Source organism: Stegodyphus dumicola, chromosome 8 (assembly GCF_044657685.1).
Source record: "Stegodyphus dumicola isolate Sdum_Otavi_A_Nest chromosome 8, ASM4465768v1".
NCBI lineage: Eukaryota > Metazoa > Arthropoda > Arachnida > Araneae > Eresidae > Stegodyphus > Stegodyphus dumicola.
This window is the reverse complement of record NC_140775.1, coordinates 39,921,844-39,938,951: the sequence shown is the minus strand read 5'-3', so window position 1 is coordinate 39,938,951 and position 17,108 is coordinate 39,921,844. Positions and strand designations below refer to the sequence as shown.

At 31.5% G+C, this 17,108-nt stretch overlaps 1 protein-coding gene across 4 annotated transcripts in view; it reads right to left on the bottom strand.

The window, feature by feature from the left end:
- LOC118186896 (mitochondrial glutamate carrier 1-like) overlaps nt 1–17,108 on the bottom strand; it is a 102,888-nt gene that overhangs the window by 16,750 nt on the left and 69,030 nt on the right. For all 4 annotated transcript variants that reach the window (XM_085821751.1, XM_085821752.1, XM_085821755.1 and 1 more), the window contains exons 6-7: nt 11,002–11,117; nt 6,131–6,415 (exon numbers count right to left, since the gene is read on the bottom strand). In XM_085821751.1, coding sequence (XP_085677877.1) covers nt 6,131–6,415; nt 11,002–11,117 — 401 coding nt within the window. The remainder of the gene's footprint in view (nt 1–6,130; nt 6,416–11,001; nt 11,118–17,108) is intronic.

Genomic DNA, 17,108 nt, shown 5'->3' with positions numbered 1-17,108 from the left:
CACATCTAAATCAATAATTTTACATATTCAATTGAACATATTATTTTGTTGTTGCCTTCTTTTGTTTCTCAGAAGTCTTATACATTACTTATAAAATTAGTTTAAAATATTACTCTACATAAAAACAGCTCATTTTTATAGGGTTACTAATAACATTTAATAAATCATATGAAAAACCATGCCTTCTAGCTTTTATTATATAGTAAAAGACCCATTATAGTATAATAGATCATTTTAGTGTGAATGGGTAAAATACTGTTTCATGTTAAGATAACTTAACATAAATCCACTTATACTGAATAACTGATTTGAATAACTATGTTGATAGCTGATTTTGAAACTGCCATAATGCTGTTATTTTTTGAAAAATTTAAAATATTAATTTCTATATAAGTCTTTGTTAAATAAATTTTGTTTAAGCATATATAATCATATTTCTGTGGTGACAGTGATAAGGAGGGTGCCTTGCCAACCCTGCCGACATTCACAAATCGACCATACGTACATTATTCGGTTTATTCGAAAGTACCCGAATGCAAATTCGGTTTATGTAATGCATCCATGACTTTTCAACATTTTATAGATGAAGTCACACAAGATTTAGGTGTTTATGCTTTCATCAATGACTTGCTCATAGCCTCTAGAGATTCTGAGGAACACTGCAGCCATTTGAAAGCTTTATTTTCAAAACTTCAGGAATATGAACTTTGCATAAAGGTTTCAAAATGCACCTTTGGTCAAACATCTGCTATTGATTTCTTAGGTTTTCACGTAAGTTTTATCACGAATTGAATCTTTTCCTAACAAAAGGTTCACGAATTGAACGTTTTTCTAACAAAAGGTTTTCCTAACAAAATCACATGTATTTTAGATTTCCCTCAACCTACTATTCTCACTCAGCTTCGCTAATTTTTAGGCATGTTTAACTATATATTTCATACCTAAAGCAGCACATATTCTTTCTCCTTTAATAAAATTGTTGGAAGGCCATACCAATAAAACGAAACCTCATTCTTGTGTTAAGGATTCATCCACACCGTTTAATTGAAACAAAAATGCTGAACAAGCCTTTATTGCTGACAAAAATGCCACTGCTCATACTACCCTTTTGAGACACCCTATTCCCAGAGCCCAGTTAAGCATATGGGTAGATGCTACAGACATCACAATAGGCGGCACTCTTATGTAGTTGTCTCAACAAACATGGGAACCTATAGCATTTTTCTCTATGAAACTGAACAGAAGTCAACAGAAATGGTCTGCGTATGATAAGGAATTATTTTCAATTTATTTTGCGATTACGAAATTCCAACACATGTTAGACGACAGAAATTTTCAAATTTATATGGATCAGAAACCGTTAATATATGCTTTTAAGCAGAATCCTCACATGCTCAACGGCATGATCCGGAAGTACAAAACCTTCTCAAAAACAATACATCATCTTTGAAGCTGGAATTCAAGCCATGCCAATACTCCAATGGTAACATTCTTTGTGACATCTCTACTAACATTTCTCATCCATTTGTGCCAAACTTCTTTCGCAGACTCATCTTTAATCGTCTGCATAATCTATCACATCTAGGAATTGCAGCTGCTACAAAACTCATTTGTTTTCATTATGCATGGCCCAATATGAACCGTCATATCAAACACTGGGTGAAATCCTGTGATTCTTGCCAGCGATCAAAAATAATTAGACATACTAAAGTGCAATTGGGGCACATTTTTCACAAATCCACATGGATATTGTTGACCTGTTGCCACTATCAGAAGGCAGCATGTGCCTTTTGACTAAAAGATAGACTTCCCAGATGGCCTGAAGTCATACTTATTCCAGATATGAAAACAGAAACTATTTGCAGAACAATTTTCAACTCATGGATATCTTGCTTTGGCTGTCCATCAGTTATAACAACTGACCAAGGTTCTCAAATGAGAGTTGCAATGTTTGCAGAGTTTACTCACATTCTAGAAACAAACAGAATCACAACGGCAGCCTATCATCCAATGTCAAATGACATTGCTGAACGATTTCACTGGCACTCAAAATCCTCTCTCAAGGCTCATGAGACCAATAACTGGACTGAAACACTTCCAGTTGTTCCGCTTGGTATCTGGACAGCCACTGAAGAGGATCTGCAAACATCTTGTGCAGAACTGGTGTACGGCACAACTCTCAGGCTGTTTAATATCATAATGCCATCTACTCTAATGAACTCTAAGACACAAACTGTCACAAGATCTGGAAAGCATGTGCACTTTCCAAAGAAACTTGCTTCTTATATAAAAATTTAACAAAATGTTTGAAATTTGCTTTTTCACATATTTATTAATATTTTACTTTTATTTGTGTGCATTATTACCTAGTCATAATGTTGAATCACATTTTGATTTTTCTAATTTTATATCCTAATTTCATGTCAAGGGGAAAAAAATACTCGACAGCATGGATCCTCTTAAATATTTCATCATCCGATGTCGTTGCTTTAAATTGTAATCAAAGGAACTGGGGGGAAACTCTGTGGTGATAGTGATAAGAAGCATGCCTTGCATCCGCGCGCGAGCGAGTGCCGATAAATACGGTAACCCTAGGTAGAAGCAAGAGAGACGGCTGTTCGAAGAGTAGCATACATGTTTGAGTGTGTCTGTGATTATGGCAAAACCTCGAGGGCTATCTGCCTAATGGGAGGGATGCCTTTTCAGAGGACTTTCTAAGGGAAACTGGCTCATAAATACGTTACACATGGGGAAAACCACAAAAACGCCCATGCAGCCAGCCTGTTCGCAGGATTCGAACCTTGGACTGAATTACCAGTGTTCAGCGACTTTACCGCCCAGCCGCTGTTGAGCGCATACATGTTTGAAATCTCAAGATAAAGATCAGTTTTTACTCTGTAATATGTCTGCTGAAAGTTCTTGATAAATACAGTGAGAACATTTGATGTAATATGGCCAACAAGAATTCTGTGGGATCATCAACGATTACCACATTTCTAATTGATATAATATATACATATGCAGCAATCTGACAGAAGCAAAACCAGAAATGGCACAAACTTTCCAAAATACTTGATATGATGAACTTTTATTTTTATTTATTTTTTTCCTGCTGATTAAAACACCATAAAAGGATAACACAGTGTAACATATATATATATTTAAGATGACGTTAAATTTTTTAGATTAATGTGTATAACTCATAAATTGATTATAAATGAAACATGCAATCTATAAATATTAATTGAAAAAACAACTGTTTACTATAATTTGTTTACTGCACCAATTATTGCTTAGATTTTACAAATCTCCTTTTCTAACAATGGATTAAAAATGCACCGTCTTTACATCAATCTCTCTTAATGCCAAAGATTAAGGAATTACTGTTGTGTTAAAGTTTTCTATTATTCTTTTGATGCATACTGCATCTTTTTTCTATCTTTCATTTAGATAGCAAATATAATCCCCTCTGACTATAAAAAGTGATATTTTTAATTGAATAATCTTAGTTAACCGCCGAGCACACGCACCGATCCGACGAACACGAGAACACGCGCCGGGTATGTCATACCCGAATAAAAAAATTGTAATTAAAAATTTGTCAAAAAAAATTAATTGTTTTTTAAAAGAAATTAAATGTAAAACCAAGTTAATATTTCATTTTAGACAAAATAGGAAACAATAAGGCGAGGAAAAATTATTTACTTACAATTTTTTGAACATTGTTTACAAAATGAGGTCATATGTTCCATACATATATTTTTGCTACAATTTTCACAAATGAAGTTGTGAAGTAGTCTTTCTATCCTTTTTCTTGGGGGCACTGTACAATTCTTGTAAGTCATTTTAGGTTTTTTGGGGGACAGTTCATTGTTAACATGTTCATCGGTGGTCAGTGTTTGTCCAGAATCGGGAACCACAGATGCTCTCCGTCATTCATTTTGAACATTTTCTATTAGCTACATCCCTAAGGCTTTGAGAAAAGTACTCATCCCGTTCACGAGTGAAATTTTCTCGTATTGAATAAATATATTTTTATTGTCAACTACATGTTTTAACATATCTTCATCGATAAGCAATGACAAGGAATCTAAAGGTGTTGAGAAGTTTTTAGAATACTTTGTATTTCCAGGGAGTTTAGTTATAATATTTTTGGCGCCAATTCTAACATTAGTCCGAAATTTATTTTTGTTCCATTTTTTCCAACATAAAAACTCATTGCTACATTCTAGAGTTTCATTTTCTGTTTCTGTATCTGCATCACTACTCTCTATGGGTGAATCATGATTACTATTATATTCTTCGTCATCAACATCTTCCTCTTCTTAACTAAATGAATCCTCATCAGAAGAAACTGTTTCAAGGAGATTTCTCAATCTGTTCATCTCTTCATCATAAGGAATATACGGCACCATACTTACAACTCAAAAAAAACCTATACTAAAAGCTTGAAAACGAGGAGTGAGAAGTGACTCAGTGAGAAATGCGAGTACATGCACGGGTATGACATGCCCGAACAATGCTGTTCCTAAAAAACCGTTGCACTTGCCACCTCAGGAATTTCCCCCATTTAAGTATGTGATCTTGAACTCAGCTACACCAAGTTTCGTCCTTTTATGAAATAATGGGCGAGAAATATCCAAAAAGAAAAATGCACATGGGTATGACATACCCGCCGCGTGTGCTCGCGGGTTAAAAATAATAACAGCAAATAAATAGAAAGTAAAATTTTCAGACTTACATTACAGTAAACATATATGCATAGGTTGTTTGAAAAGTTTCTGACCGAACAAAGAAAAAATATTTTTTCCCCCAAAATTACATTTGTTTTTTGACCTTGTAAGTCTATACATTTCTTCCAGAGATGCCCCCATCTTTTTAACCTGCCCAAATAATATGCGGAATCTTTCTTTGTAATGTCTCATCATTTGACAAAAATCTTTGTTCTCCAAGGTCTTCTTTTAGCTTAGAGAACCAAAAAAAGTCCCTTGTTTCCATATCTGACAAATAGGATGGGTGGTCAAGCAGTTCAAATCATAATTCATTTTCGCTGTTGCAACTGCTGAGGTGTGAAATGGAGCACTGTCTTGATGAAACAAATTGTTTTGTTTTTTCCTTTTGCAAATCTGTTTTTCCTTAATTTCTGTCTGCTTATCAAGTAACGTTGCATAGTATGCTCTGGTAATAGTTTTCCCTGCTCAAGATAATCTATTGAGACAGTCCCACGGCTGGCCCAGAAAACTATTGTCATCCCTTTCCCAGCAGAAGGAATAATTTTTGCCATCTTTGGAGTTAATTCTCCCTTTTCAGTCCGCTGTTTTGACTGTGTTTTTGTTTCTGGGCTGTAATGATGAATTCAGATATCATCTACAGTGATTAATAGTAAAAAAAACTCCGATTTACTGCACCAACATAACAGTGCAAATGTTTATTTGGACACGTTTTTGGTCCAAAGTGAACCAATGTGACACCCAGCCTTGCAGCCAGCTTGCGCATATCTAAATCTTGTTTCCATATGTGGCAAATACATTCTTTGGGCATGCTAATAGCTTCTGCTATCTCTCTAACCATGATTCGACGGTCGTTAGCACAATTTGGTGGATTTTAATGATGTTTTCTTCAGTGGTTACAGTTTTTGGCTGTCCTGAACGTTCATCGTCATCCAAGCTGGTACGCCCACATTTAAATTTAGCTACCCAAATTTTCACATTAGTAAATGATCATGTAGAGTCACTGTACACTGCATCAACTCGTCTTTAATCTGAGTATGCATATTACCTTTCAAAAACAGTAATGACAGCACGATAGTCGATTTTTTTCCATTTTTGCAAAAATGGTCACATCAACTCACAAAAGTAATTGTCAAACAAAACATTTACGTTCAAAATAGCTGAAATTTTGATTGCTAATTCTCAAGTTGATGCCCAAACAAGTCCCCCCCCCACATTTTGATTGATTTGAGTTGTCATCTACATACCGTGGTCGGAAACTTTTCAAACAGCCCTTTTATTTTGCTTAGAAAAGACAATCAAATTATCCATTTTTTTCCTATTAAATATGCTATTGTACAATTATTCCATTTATTTCAAGTTCTATTGCAATAATGAAAAGAAAAGTTCTCTTATCATACCATCAAATGGATTAACAGTAAATGCTGCAGTAGAACCAGCTACGCAACCTGCTAGAAATGATGTCCAAAACACTGCTTCTCCACTTCCGTCTTTTTTTCGAGGCCCCAGAGCATTCAAATGTGCAAACAATGGAAAATACACAATAGAAAAATTAACATCACGTAACATGGTAGCTGCTGTTCCTTTATACAATCCAGCTATACCCCTTGAGCGAAGAAGCTGCAAAGCTATGGAAGTAGCTGATGTGCTGACAACAGTTCCTCCTTCAGCAGCACTTTTAGTGGCTACAAAAAATTAATACCTATTATAACTTTCTCAAATTAATGACTATTATAACTTTCTCAAATTAATGACTATTATAACTTTTTGAAATTAATGAATGGAATGTAGTGTTTGCCGGCTTTATGAACTTGCTGAGCATGTTTGGTATCCTAAGATAATTTTTATTGCCAAAAATGAAATCCATACTACAAAGTCATCATTTTTATTCAATGAGAGCATATAAGACAAGTTACAGAAAGATGCTGAATACATTTAAGCTTAAAAATCTCAGAAATAAATATTTCACTCATAATGCAAATGCTGGAATTGGTGCATAAAATGAAATAGGGAACTATTTTGTAGAGAAAAGAGATGAGGTTTAATTAGAGTAGAGTAATTTTTTAAAAATTCATTTCACCATGGTTCTTTCTTTTTTTTTTTTTTTTTTTGAGAGAGAGAGAGAGAGAATCACCATAGTATAAAATATGGATTTAAAAAATTTCAAACACACATTAAAGTAATATTTTGTAACATTCAACAATTGTTTTGATAGTTCATTTGTGAAGCAAAAATTAATGATAATGAAAAGTACTACAACTTAAAAAATTCACTTTAAAAAATTATCGAAAATTTTATGATTATTTTCCCAGAAAATCTTCATTACATAATTCAGTTTGTATAAAATAACTTTATATCAACTGAGCAGAAGGATGTTAGTCAAATGAAAACCTTTAATACTAGGTATGTCCTTTCCGAAAACAAAATCACCATCACTCATTTATATCCCCTTTCCTTTTATTTTATGAAAAGTACAGTACAATTCTAATTATCCAAAGTCCAACTATCTGAATCTTTTTCAGAATTTTTCAGAATCAACTGAAGAAGAGAAGGAAAAGGATAAAAAGGAAGGGAAGAGACAGAAGAAGATGAGGATGATGTGTCACTAGAGGAATTATGAAATATTCTTTTGAAAATTCCTGGATGTTCAGAAATTTAGTTCATTCCTGGATGTTCTTTTGAAAATTTCTGGATATCAGAAGTTAGTGCTGACGATATAGCAGAATGAATGGTGTGTTGATTCCCTAGGTCCCTAGACCCTGAGTTTCAAAATCCTAAATGATGATGAACTTATTGAAAGTGAGAGAGAAGAAATTGTTGAGGAAGAAGATGATCTTAATGCTGAAGTTGAACCAGACACAGGACTATCAGCTAGAGAAGCACTTGCTGGCCTTGAAACTGCATTGACGTGGATGGAGTGCGAGCCTGAGTGTGAACACATAAAACTTCTCAATGTCAAGTGGATGCACAACTTGGCTGCCCAAAAACGGATGAAGACAGTCAAACAGTTTACTTTATTCGTGATGTTCCAGCAAGCAATGACTTTCAGCACTTATAAGTACTTGCTATATAACAAGTGTTGGCTTTCCATTTTAATTAATTAAAACCTTTATTTCTTTAAAAAGAGTTTTTTCTTCCACTTTCAACATACAATAATTAATTAAAGTATATGTAGACTCTTTCTTCGTAAAAAATCCAATTATCTGAATGGGGTTCACTCCCAGTTGATTTGGATAATTGGAATTCTACTGTATTCTGTAATTAATGCAGAATTTCTGCATAATGGAGTACATATGTACTGACACATATTCTGTCTGTTAACAGAATCAGAATTCTGTCAGAAGTTATTCAGAATACAAGATAAAATTTAACTACCTTAGCTTCTACCCACCCCAAAAAAATAAAATGGTAAATATCCACACAAGATAATAAAGATCAGCTAATAGTACTTAGTTAGAAAAAGTAAATAAATATATTTTATGGCTTGCATATTTTATAGATATAAATATATTATTTCTGTACACTATTGTAAAAACAATACATGCCATTCAATAAGATATATTTTCTTATTGTTTTGAAATAAGGATTTATAATATGCAATGCATATTTTTAATTTTTAAGGAAATTCATAAATATGCAATAAACTAAAATTAGCTCTATGCACTAAGGAAAATTTTGTAGCATTTCATGCACTGGAATTTTTGACTGCTCATATTTATAAATTCACTTCATAAATACCATGCATGAAAAAATAAATAAATAAAAATAATTTTACAAAACTTAGTAGTAGAATTTACTTCACCTTAAAATGTGTAAGGATTTATTTATTTTTCTAACCAGCTATTTTATGTTAATCAACTTTATTGTTTTTCTCCTTCTCTGTTTTCCTGCCAAAATCCAAATTTTAGTTCATGTGTGTTCACATGAGGTAGAAAGAGTTAGTATTTAAAGGAGGGTTTTAGTCTACTGAATCAGAGCATCTTCTGCCTACTGCCACATAGTGGAGTAGCGAGCATAACTGGCACCCAGAGCAAAATACCTTTTTGGCAGCACCCGAAAAAAACACAGTGATATGATGAAAATCTTGTTTGGAGACCATTTGGTGCCCCTCTGAGAGTGGCGCCTGGGGCATCATACTTATTTAAAATTCTGAAATGCACTGCAATCTTAAAGAATTTATGCAACTCATAAAAAATAATTGGTACTCTTCTGTTATCGGGATCACATTCAGAAATGTATGCATGCATGTATGTATGAAATATGTGTCTGTGTATGCATGTACATATGTATGTGTGTATGTAAACATAACATATATACACATCTACAAACACATCTGCATAAATGCATGCATTCTTGAATCTGATTTGTATAATTCTTTTATATGAAAACATACATACATTCTTGAATCTGGTTTGTATAATTCTTTTATATGAAAACATACATACATTCTGAATCTGGTTTCGATTAGAGAAGAGTAACAAATAATTTAACATAATTAAAACACAATACAGTTAGTTCCTTGATACAGACAATTTAACTTACAGTATTTCATACTTACTCAAGATTTTCCATAAGAAAAATTTAAGAGAATGAATAATAAAAAGTTGCAAAAGAGAAAAAATTACAATATAAAAATTAAAATCTTTTTTCTAATTGAAGTAGGAATCACTACACTGATATACAGTCCTAATACTGAACAGTTTACTGAGTCATACAGCATGCCACAGCTCTAAATGAGATCAGTTCTAGCAATTTGTTATACAGTAATACCTTGATTTACAGAAACTTTTATATAGCTCCTTATTTTATTTTATGAATTTATGCTTGCAATTTGCATTGAAAACTGATGTTAATTCAGAAAATGCTGATAAATAAAATATTACTCTACCTATAAATTATAAATAGTTTTAAAGAAATAATATGTGTAAAAGCATAATAATTTATGTTAAATGCTCTAACATTCCCTTTCCCACTTGAGAAATTGCAACAGGGTTCATTGACAATGCAGTTATTCAGTGTTTACAATGTTTAACTTTATGATGCAGAAAAAATGAAGAACTGAGTTTGATATTTTTTATTTCTTCATTTTCCCCCACTTTATAATTATGAATTGAGTCATCAGAGAAGTCTGTTATATTTAATAAAGCTAATGGCAGCAAAATAACTTCATTTGATGTAACACATTTATTTTAATACTATTTTGGACTTGTATACTTTTCTTGTAAAAAAGTGTTTTTCAGCTCTTGGTCCTATAGGATCAAGGTACTTGCATGAATCCAACTCACACATAACTTTGGAATATTACAATGTAACTGAACTTCAAAATTAGAAAAAAATTATGTTACTCATACAGGAATTTCTTATCAGTTTTTAAAATTGATATTGAATACTGACCTTATCTTTCATGGAAAAAGCTACATGAATAGACTGAGATGAAACACTCCATGTTAAATGAGATTCTTTCTGGGAACATAATATATGGGTTATACTACTCAAAAAGTCTTCAAACGAATTAAAAGCAAAAATAAAAAAACAATTTTATTAACTGCAAATTCTTAAAAATATTTGCTTTCCTTTTATCCTCAGTACACTGTCTTGTTATCATTACTTTACTTACTCTTTATTTGTTTAGTTGCTTAATTTTTGTGAAGTACTTATTTGTTACTTAGCTGATTTAAAAATATACATGAACATGAACTGCTCAGGCTTCTGCTAATGTTTTCATAAACTTGCCAAGATTGCTAAAAGATGAAATATTAAAATTTTTATCTTCAAAGCAAGACATATCCAAATTTTAATTATCTTCATATAAACAAATTATTATTCTAAGACATATTAAATTTTAACCATCTTCAGATAAACAAATTATTATTCTAGACTTTTTTAAAATAACATAGGTTAAGATATTAATATTTTTAACCTTTCTATATATACACTAAAACTTACTTTGCATACTTTTTTACAAAATTACATACATACTCCCTGCTAAAATCATTCCATACATATTAATACAACATAAAAACATTATAACATTATACCATTTTGCACTAAAATTAGTTATTTATACAAATAAATATATAACTTCATAACCTCACATCTTGTATATGAATAGCATGAAGTTAAAATTTTAAACAACAGTCTCAAACTTTAAAAAACTTTAAAATATGCATCATTCAATGGTTATCAACACTTTCAGCACTTCTAAAAATTCAGTAATAATTTTACTATAAAACTAACTGTAGTAATTATAAATATTTAAAAAATAACTGACCAACTCTTCCTGCATCTTGTAGTTGTATTTTGAGAAGTTCCATAGGAGTTGTGACAATTATTTGACAAAATCCTGCAGATCCACCAGCAATCATTTCTCTTTGCAGTGATAGCTTACTACAATACAGATATAACATGAATATTTAAAAGTTTGCATCATATACATTTTTGTCAAAGGAGAATCAAACTTTTGCATTTTATTTTTTATAATAAGTACAAAATTTTTCTAAAGTATAGAAAATGCAGAAACATATAAAAATTTCGGAATTCCTACAAAACCGATTTCTAAAAATACCAAAACATAAATATTTACATGATTTAAAATATTTTTGTTGTTGGAAATATATGTCTATGACCAATGGTTGCAAATTAATGGTTGGGTAAGGACTTCTGTTGATACAACGTATATAAATAAAGTGAGATAATAAGATATTGAGGATCAAAAATGACACAAAAGGCTGTAAATATAACAATTCATACTGCATGGGATTTTTATGCCTTAGAAACATAAAAAGTAAGCAAAAAATAATTTTAAAAAAAATTCAGAATAAGAAGCAAATGATGAAATCTGGCAAGGGAAAAGTCAGTAAAAAGATATGGATTTTTCATTCGTATTTATATTACTTTTACTAGCATTCTGTATTATGTACATTAATTTTTGTGAAGCTGCTTGGGTGTTTTTATATCTTATTCTTATACCCAATTATAACTATAGATAGCATTGATGATATACTACATAACTACATTTCAGTACTGAGCAACAGTAGGAAATGGTCAAAGGAACAATGCTCTTGAAATACCTAACTTGAAAATGCATACTACCTGAAAAAGCATACTACTTATAAGATCATTGGGTATCCCTAGGTTCAATAATATATACTACTGTATAGCATATTATAAAAATTAAGGGTATGCATTCTGGTTAGTACATGTTTTAGATGAATGTAATAATCAGCAGTTCAAATGATACAAAATATGTTCCTATTTGCATTTTAGCATTAAGCCTGGAGGATAGAATATGTACTAATGCAACATGAGTGGAAAAAGGTGCTATGATATTGTCTTGCAGTATAACATATCCTAATAACACAAATAAGAGCCACCCTACATAAGAGTATGATAGCAGCACAGGCAAAATGAATTCTCTCAATTGAGAATGCACTGGACTGAGGAATGAATCACACTGGAACTGAAGAATGAACTGTTGAAACCATAGCATGTAACCCATTCACATAATATTCACATATTCTTATTAAATTCACATATGATTATATAATCCATGGTTAGGCCAATTTCCATCATTTTATCCACAAACCAAAGTACTTGTCTATAATGAAAACTGATATAAACAAACATACATTTAGATTTTATTCTTATCAATAGGATATTTTGAAAAGTATAAAGAAAGATTAAAATTACAAATTTCTAAAATTATTCCTTCATTATAGCATTTTTTTTTTTAAATTATCCATTGCTGTAATGAAAAAATTAAAATCAAGTTCATGTTCCTTTTTCACTAAAACTTTTTAATTTTTTTAAATAATTTTAATTAATAAATGCTTTTTTAATTAATAAAGATAACTTGCATTACTCAAAAAAAGGTAATATAGTCAAAAGTCATTAATTCGGACACCCATAATCCGGAATGATCTATAATCCGGACCTCAAAGGTAAAAACTTTCTGCGCATGCGCCGCATTGACACATGCGCATAGGCGTTTATGCGTGCGCATAAGACCTTTTACCACTGTGCATATACATGTGCGCAAGCGCAGAATACGTTTTCGCGTGCGCGTTTTATGTATAACGGACGGTATAATCTAAAATTATCTAATTATCTATTTCAGTTAATTTTGATGATTGCGTTGTTCCTTAATCTTCGAATTGGATCTGGCTTATTATTTTTTGTAGACTGTAAGAGCAATTTTATAAAAGTAAACTTGAACTTTCGATTATGTCAAATAGAATTTCCGATTCTGGAGCTCCCAAAGGATCGTACAAAACGAAAGTATGTTTCGATGTCCATCAAACAAAAAGTGGAATTGCTGCAAAAAACGGATAAAGACATGAAGAATGTGACAGAGAGGTTAGTGAAAAAAAAAATTTTTGATTGACAAGTTAGTCGGTATTCTCGGCACAACAACTAACGGGACTTGAACAGCGGAACTTTGTAACTAAACAAGAAATTGTGTCTGTTTGTAGAATTAAAGAGAAAGTATTATCACATAAAACGAAGCAACTTAAAACAACTTACATTGAAAGAAATGTTTAATAAAATAAACAAATAAATATTAAGCCCTCTTTTTTTTTTTTTTTTTTTTTTTTTGTGTGTGTAAATTTTGATACCCTTTAGATTATAATTGTTCTTTATTTCATAAATTAAGGTTTCATATTTTTAATTTTAGAATTTCTGCATGCCATCTTACGAAATTTAAACTGATGATCTATAATCCGGAATCGCCAAAGTCCCAACAAGTCCGAATTAACGACTTTTTACTGCATCAAAAGAGAAATCAGTTTCAATAAACAGGGTTCGTAAAAATTTCTGCTCATTGAAGTTAAATACTTTTAAAGACTTACTAATGAAAAAATTAAGGACCTATTAGCAAAGGGAACTGAATAAATTAAAGCAATTATCTATAACCAAACTTCACTTTTGTAATACCATTTTAAAAATAAAATAAATATAAGTAGGATACATTATTATTTAACATAATTCAATACTTAATATAACTATAAAAAAAATTCAAGAATAAAATCAACTTTGTAAAACTTTCAGGTAATTAGCATTAAATTACAAAATTCCTCCAAATTTATACTAATATTATTTATATTTTATACTTAAAATAGTTCCACATATTTTAAAGAAGATTAGTGTTTTACTAACAATTAATTTTATGATGATTCTTTCTTTTATGCCTCATTTTGTCAGATATTCGCTCAGTCCAGAGGTTTGTGAAAATTTTATGTCAAGTGGCATAGAATAAAAAGAGAGTAAAATCATAACCAGCATGATTCCTAACAGAAGCTTGGCTGTTGCCACTGCTGCTGCTTGCTAAGAGAGAGACGCTGATTAGAACAGACATGAATACCTCATTGCAAGATTGGTGTACATTGAAAGTTAAGTGCACTTTATCTTCCGACCCAGGTAGTGTCATAACTTCATCTAGAGTTATAATCCAGTTAATATATAGTATTTCATATAAAGTACCAACAAGCTGCTGTGGTGCTGAAGCACCACAGGTGGTATACATTGAAAGTTAAGTGCACTTTATCTTCTGACCCAGTTAGTGTCTTCACCAAAAAATAGCTGAAGCACCACAGGTGGTAAGTTGTTTTATATTATTTTAAATATCCTTAGCTGTAAGGAATAAAGTTTTATGTTAATTTTTAAATTTTTCTGTTGTATCTTATGTACACAATAAGGATTAAGGAAAGATCTTATGTATACAATAAGGATTAAAGTTACCTTAATATGTAGAGATAACTTCTATGGGTGAAAAACTAGTTACAAATACTTACATATGTAATTGGATACCCACAGTCATTACAGATTTATATGGTCACTATTATTATTTTTTTTAATATCTGTTAAAAATATATTCAATCATAGTTTAAGAATATTTTACAGTTTAAAATACAGATAAATTATGCATGCAATTTATGATATTGACATTACACGAAAAAGGTTAACAACACACAACAAAATATTTATGTATCTTTTTAATTTGAAAAATTTTGAAATATTTTAGTTAATTTACATCAGTTTTCTTCTCTTTAACATCTTTTTTGTTTCAATAAACAAATCAATCTTCCCCGCTAGTTTCTGCTTCATCCTGCAATTTGTTAATGCTGTAACAATATACCTTTGAAGAATAATTTTCCTTTTCTTTATGTAATCAATTTCTTCCTCTATAAGATTTCTCTACATTTTAGAATTTCAAATTTAATTGGAGATTTCGTGTTATTCTAAGAACTACTTGCATTTAGAATGATAGAAAATGCTAATTTTATTTCTTTAATAATATGAGTATTGAGAATAAATGAAACGATATAAGATCACGGCCAGTGCTAGAGCTAGTGTAGCAGAATTTTAGAAGTTAGTGAAGCAATTGGCAACAAAATTTAGGCTTGGCAAAATGTTTAGAATTTAGGGCAGACTCTGGGCAGCAGAATTTAGATCCATAAAGACTGCATACCGAGTAGCAAAATGCCCCATATATCGTGCAATGATATACATAAAAATCTTTTAAATTCTGAGTTTTCTTTAATGACAGAAAAATTCTTTTCTACAGATGCCTGTCTATATGATAAGATTAGAACTATATTTGCAATTTTTCATGATTGTGTCTAGTGAAAAGATGAGAAAATATAATGAAGATAAACATGTTAAGAAGACTTTAGGACCAAAAGCAGAAAATTCAAATAACTTTGCTTTCACTGTTCTTCTGAAAATTTTCCATAGAATAAGAAATCTAACACAAATTTCCTATAACACACATTCATTGTGTGTTAATGCTATGAAAAATCTTTCACTTGGTCACATTTTTCTAGAATCGCCTGGAATTGTAGGTTATCACTACCAACACTGTAAGAGCAAAAAGCCAAATTTTTTTAATAAAAAATTCAGAATGAAACACTTTCAGAAAAGTGTAAAGCGAATTTTTAAAAGAAAACTGGCACACATTTGAATATTCTGAAACAATTACATGGGGAAAAAACTCTAATGAAAAAAATATGCAAGCGAACGGTCCAAGCGCGTAAGATGGCTTCCCCGCAAAACAATTTTAGGGTTGACATAAAATAGCAAATAAATGCAGGGTTGCCACATTTGGCGAAAAAATTGGCGATATGCCATGGACGGATGGAAAACCTTCTGGAACAAATTCTTACTAGCCCAGAATGTTCTCAAACACAAGCCAAAAGCTATATGATCCCTGCTGGTCCGCAGTCAGTTAGAGTGTGCCTCGTCGAGAGGGCGAGTGTGTGTGCTTCGAGCTGATAGTCATTCAGCGAGTGTCTCAAAGTCTAGCGCTGAGTTGGTCGTCAAGTGCATCGAGAGTCTTTTAGTGTATCGTGAATTAGTGCATCATCGAGAGAGCGTGTTGAGCTCCGGAAGCGACTGAGCTGAAGAGTCGGGTGCCATGCTCTGTGTGTCGTCGATTGCATCGTGAGGTTGTAGCGTGGAGAGTCTCGAGAGTACGTGGAGTTCCAAGAACAACTGAGCAGAGTCGGGAGCTGTACTATGGTGCTTGCAGTGAAGCTGTCTCCACCGTGATAGCTTGATAACCTGAAAGCTGTGCTGATTGTGTTAGCATGTTTATAGTAGATCTTCAATGACTGTAAAAAAAAGTGACTTTGGAGCTGTTCCGATTAATATTGGCTAAATAAAGTACGTTTGGATATTTCATCAATTAGTGTAATCGTTATTCACTCCAAATTCACACGAACCCCGTATGAACGTGAAGGAAGAAATAACATAACAATATAAAAGAAGAAAAATGAAATTAATTTAAAAATAACTAACTCTCTTGCTTTTGTTATGAAGTGCATTTCATAGCATTTGTTATCATATTCGTTTTTCAGAATCAAAACATTACTAAGTCGCCAAAATATAACCAAATTTAGTACTGCATAATAAAAGAAATATTTCAAAAAGGGAAGAGAACAAATCAAAAAGAATGTTTCTAATGCAATATTTTAAGAACACTCTAAAAAAAAGAAATAATTTTGAAACGTTAATATTTCAATCGAGGCAGTGCCCTAATAACAACTAGGAAAGAATTCAAATGATAACCCATCAGATACATATTTGTCAATGAATCAAAAAATATTCCTCCAAAATGACAATTCACAAACAAAATGGCAGTACTAAAAAACAGACAGAAATGTCAGATGAGTAAAATTAAAGATGCTTTGCATTAAGGATTTTTAAGAACCATAAATTGTTTCCAAGGATTCTTAAGAATTTTTAAGCACATTTAAGGACTGTACCAACTTTAATAAACTATCCATTTATTATTTTATATTATTTTAAATTAAATGTATTCAAAGTTTTATTTACTTATTTATTTATTGCAATCAGCAGCTTTCAGTTAACACATCAGAT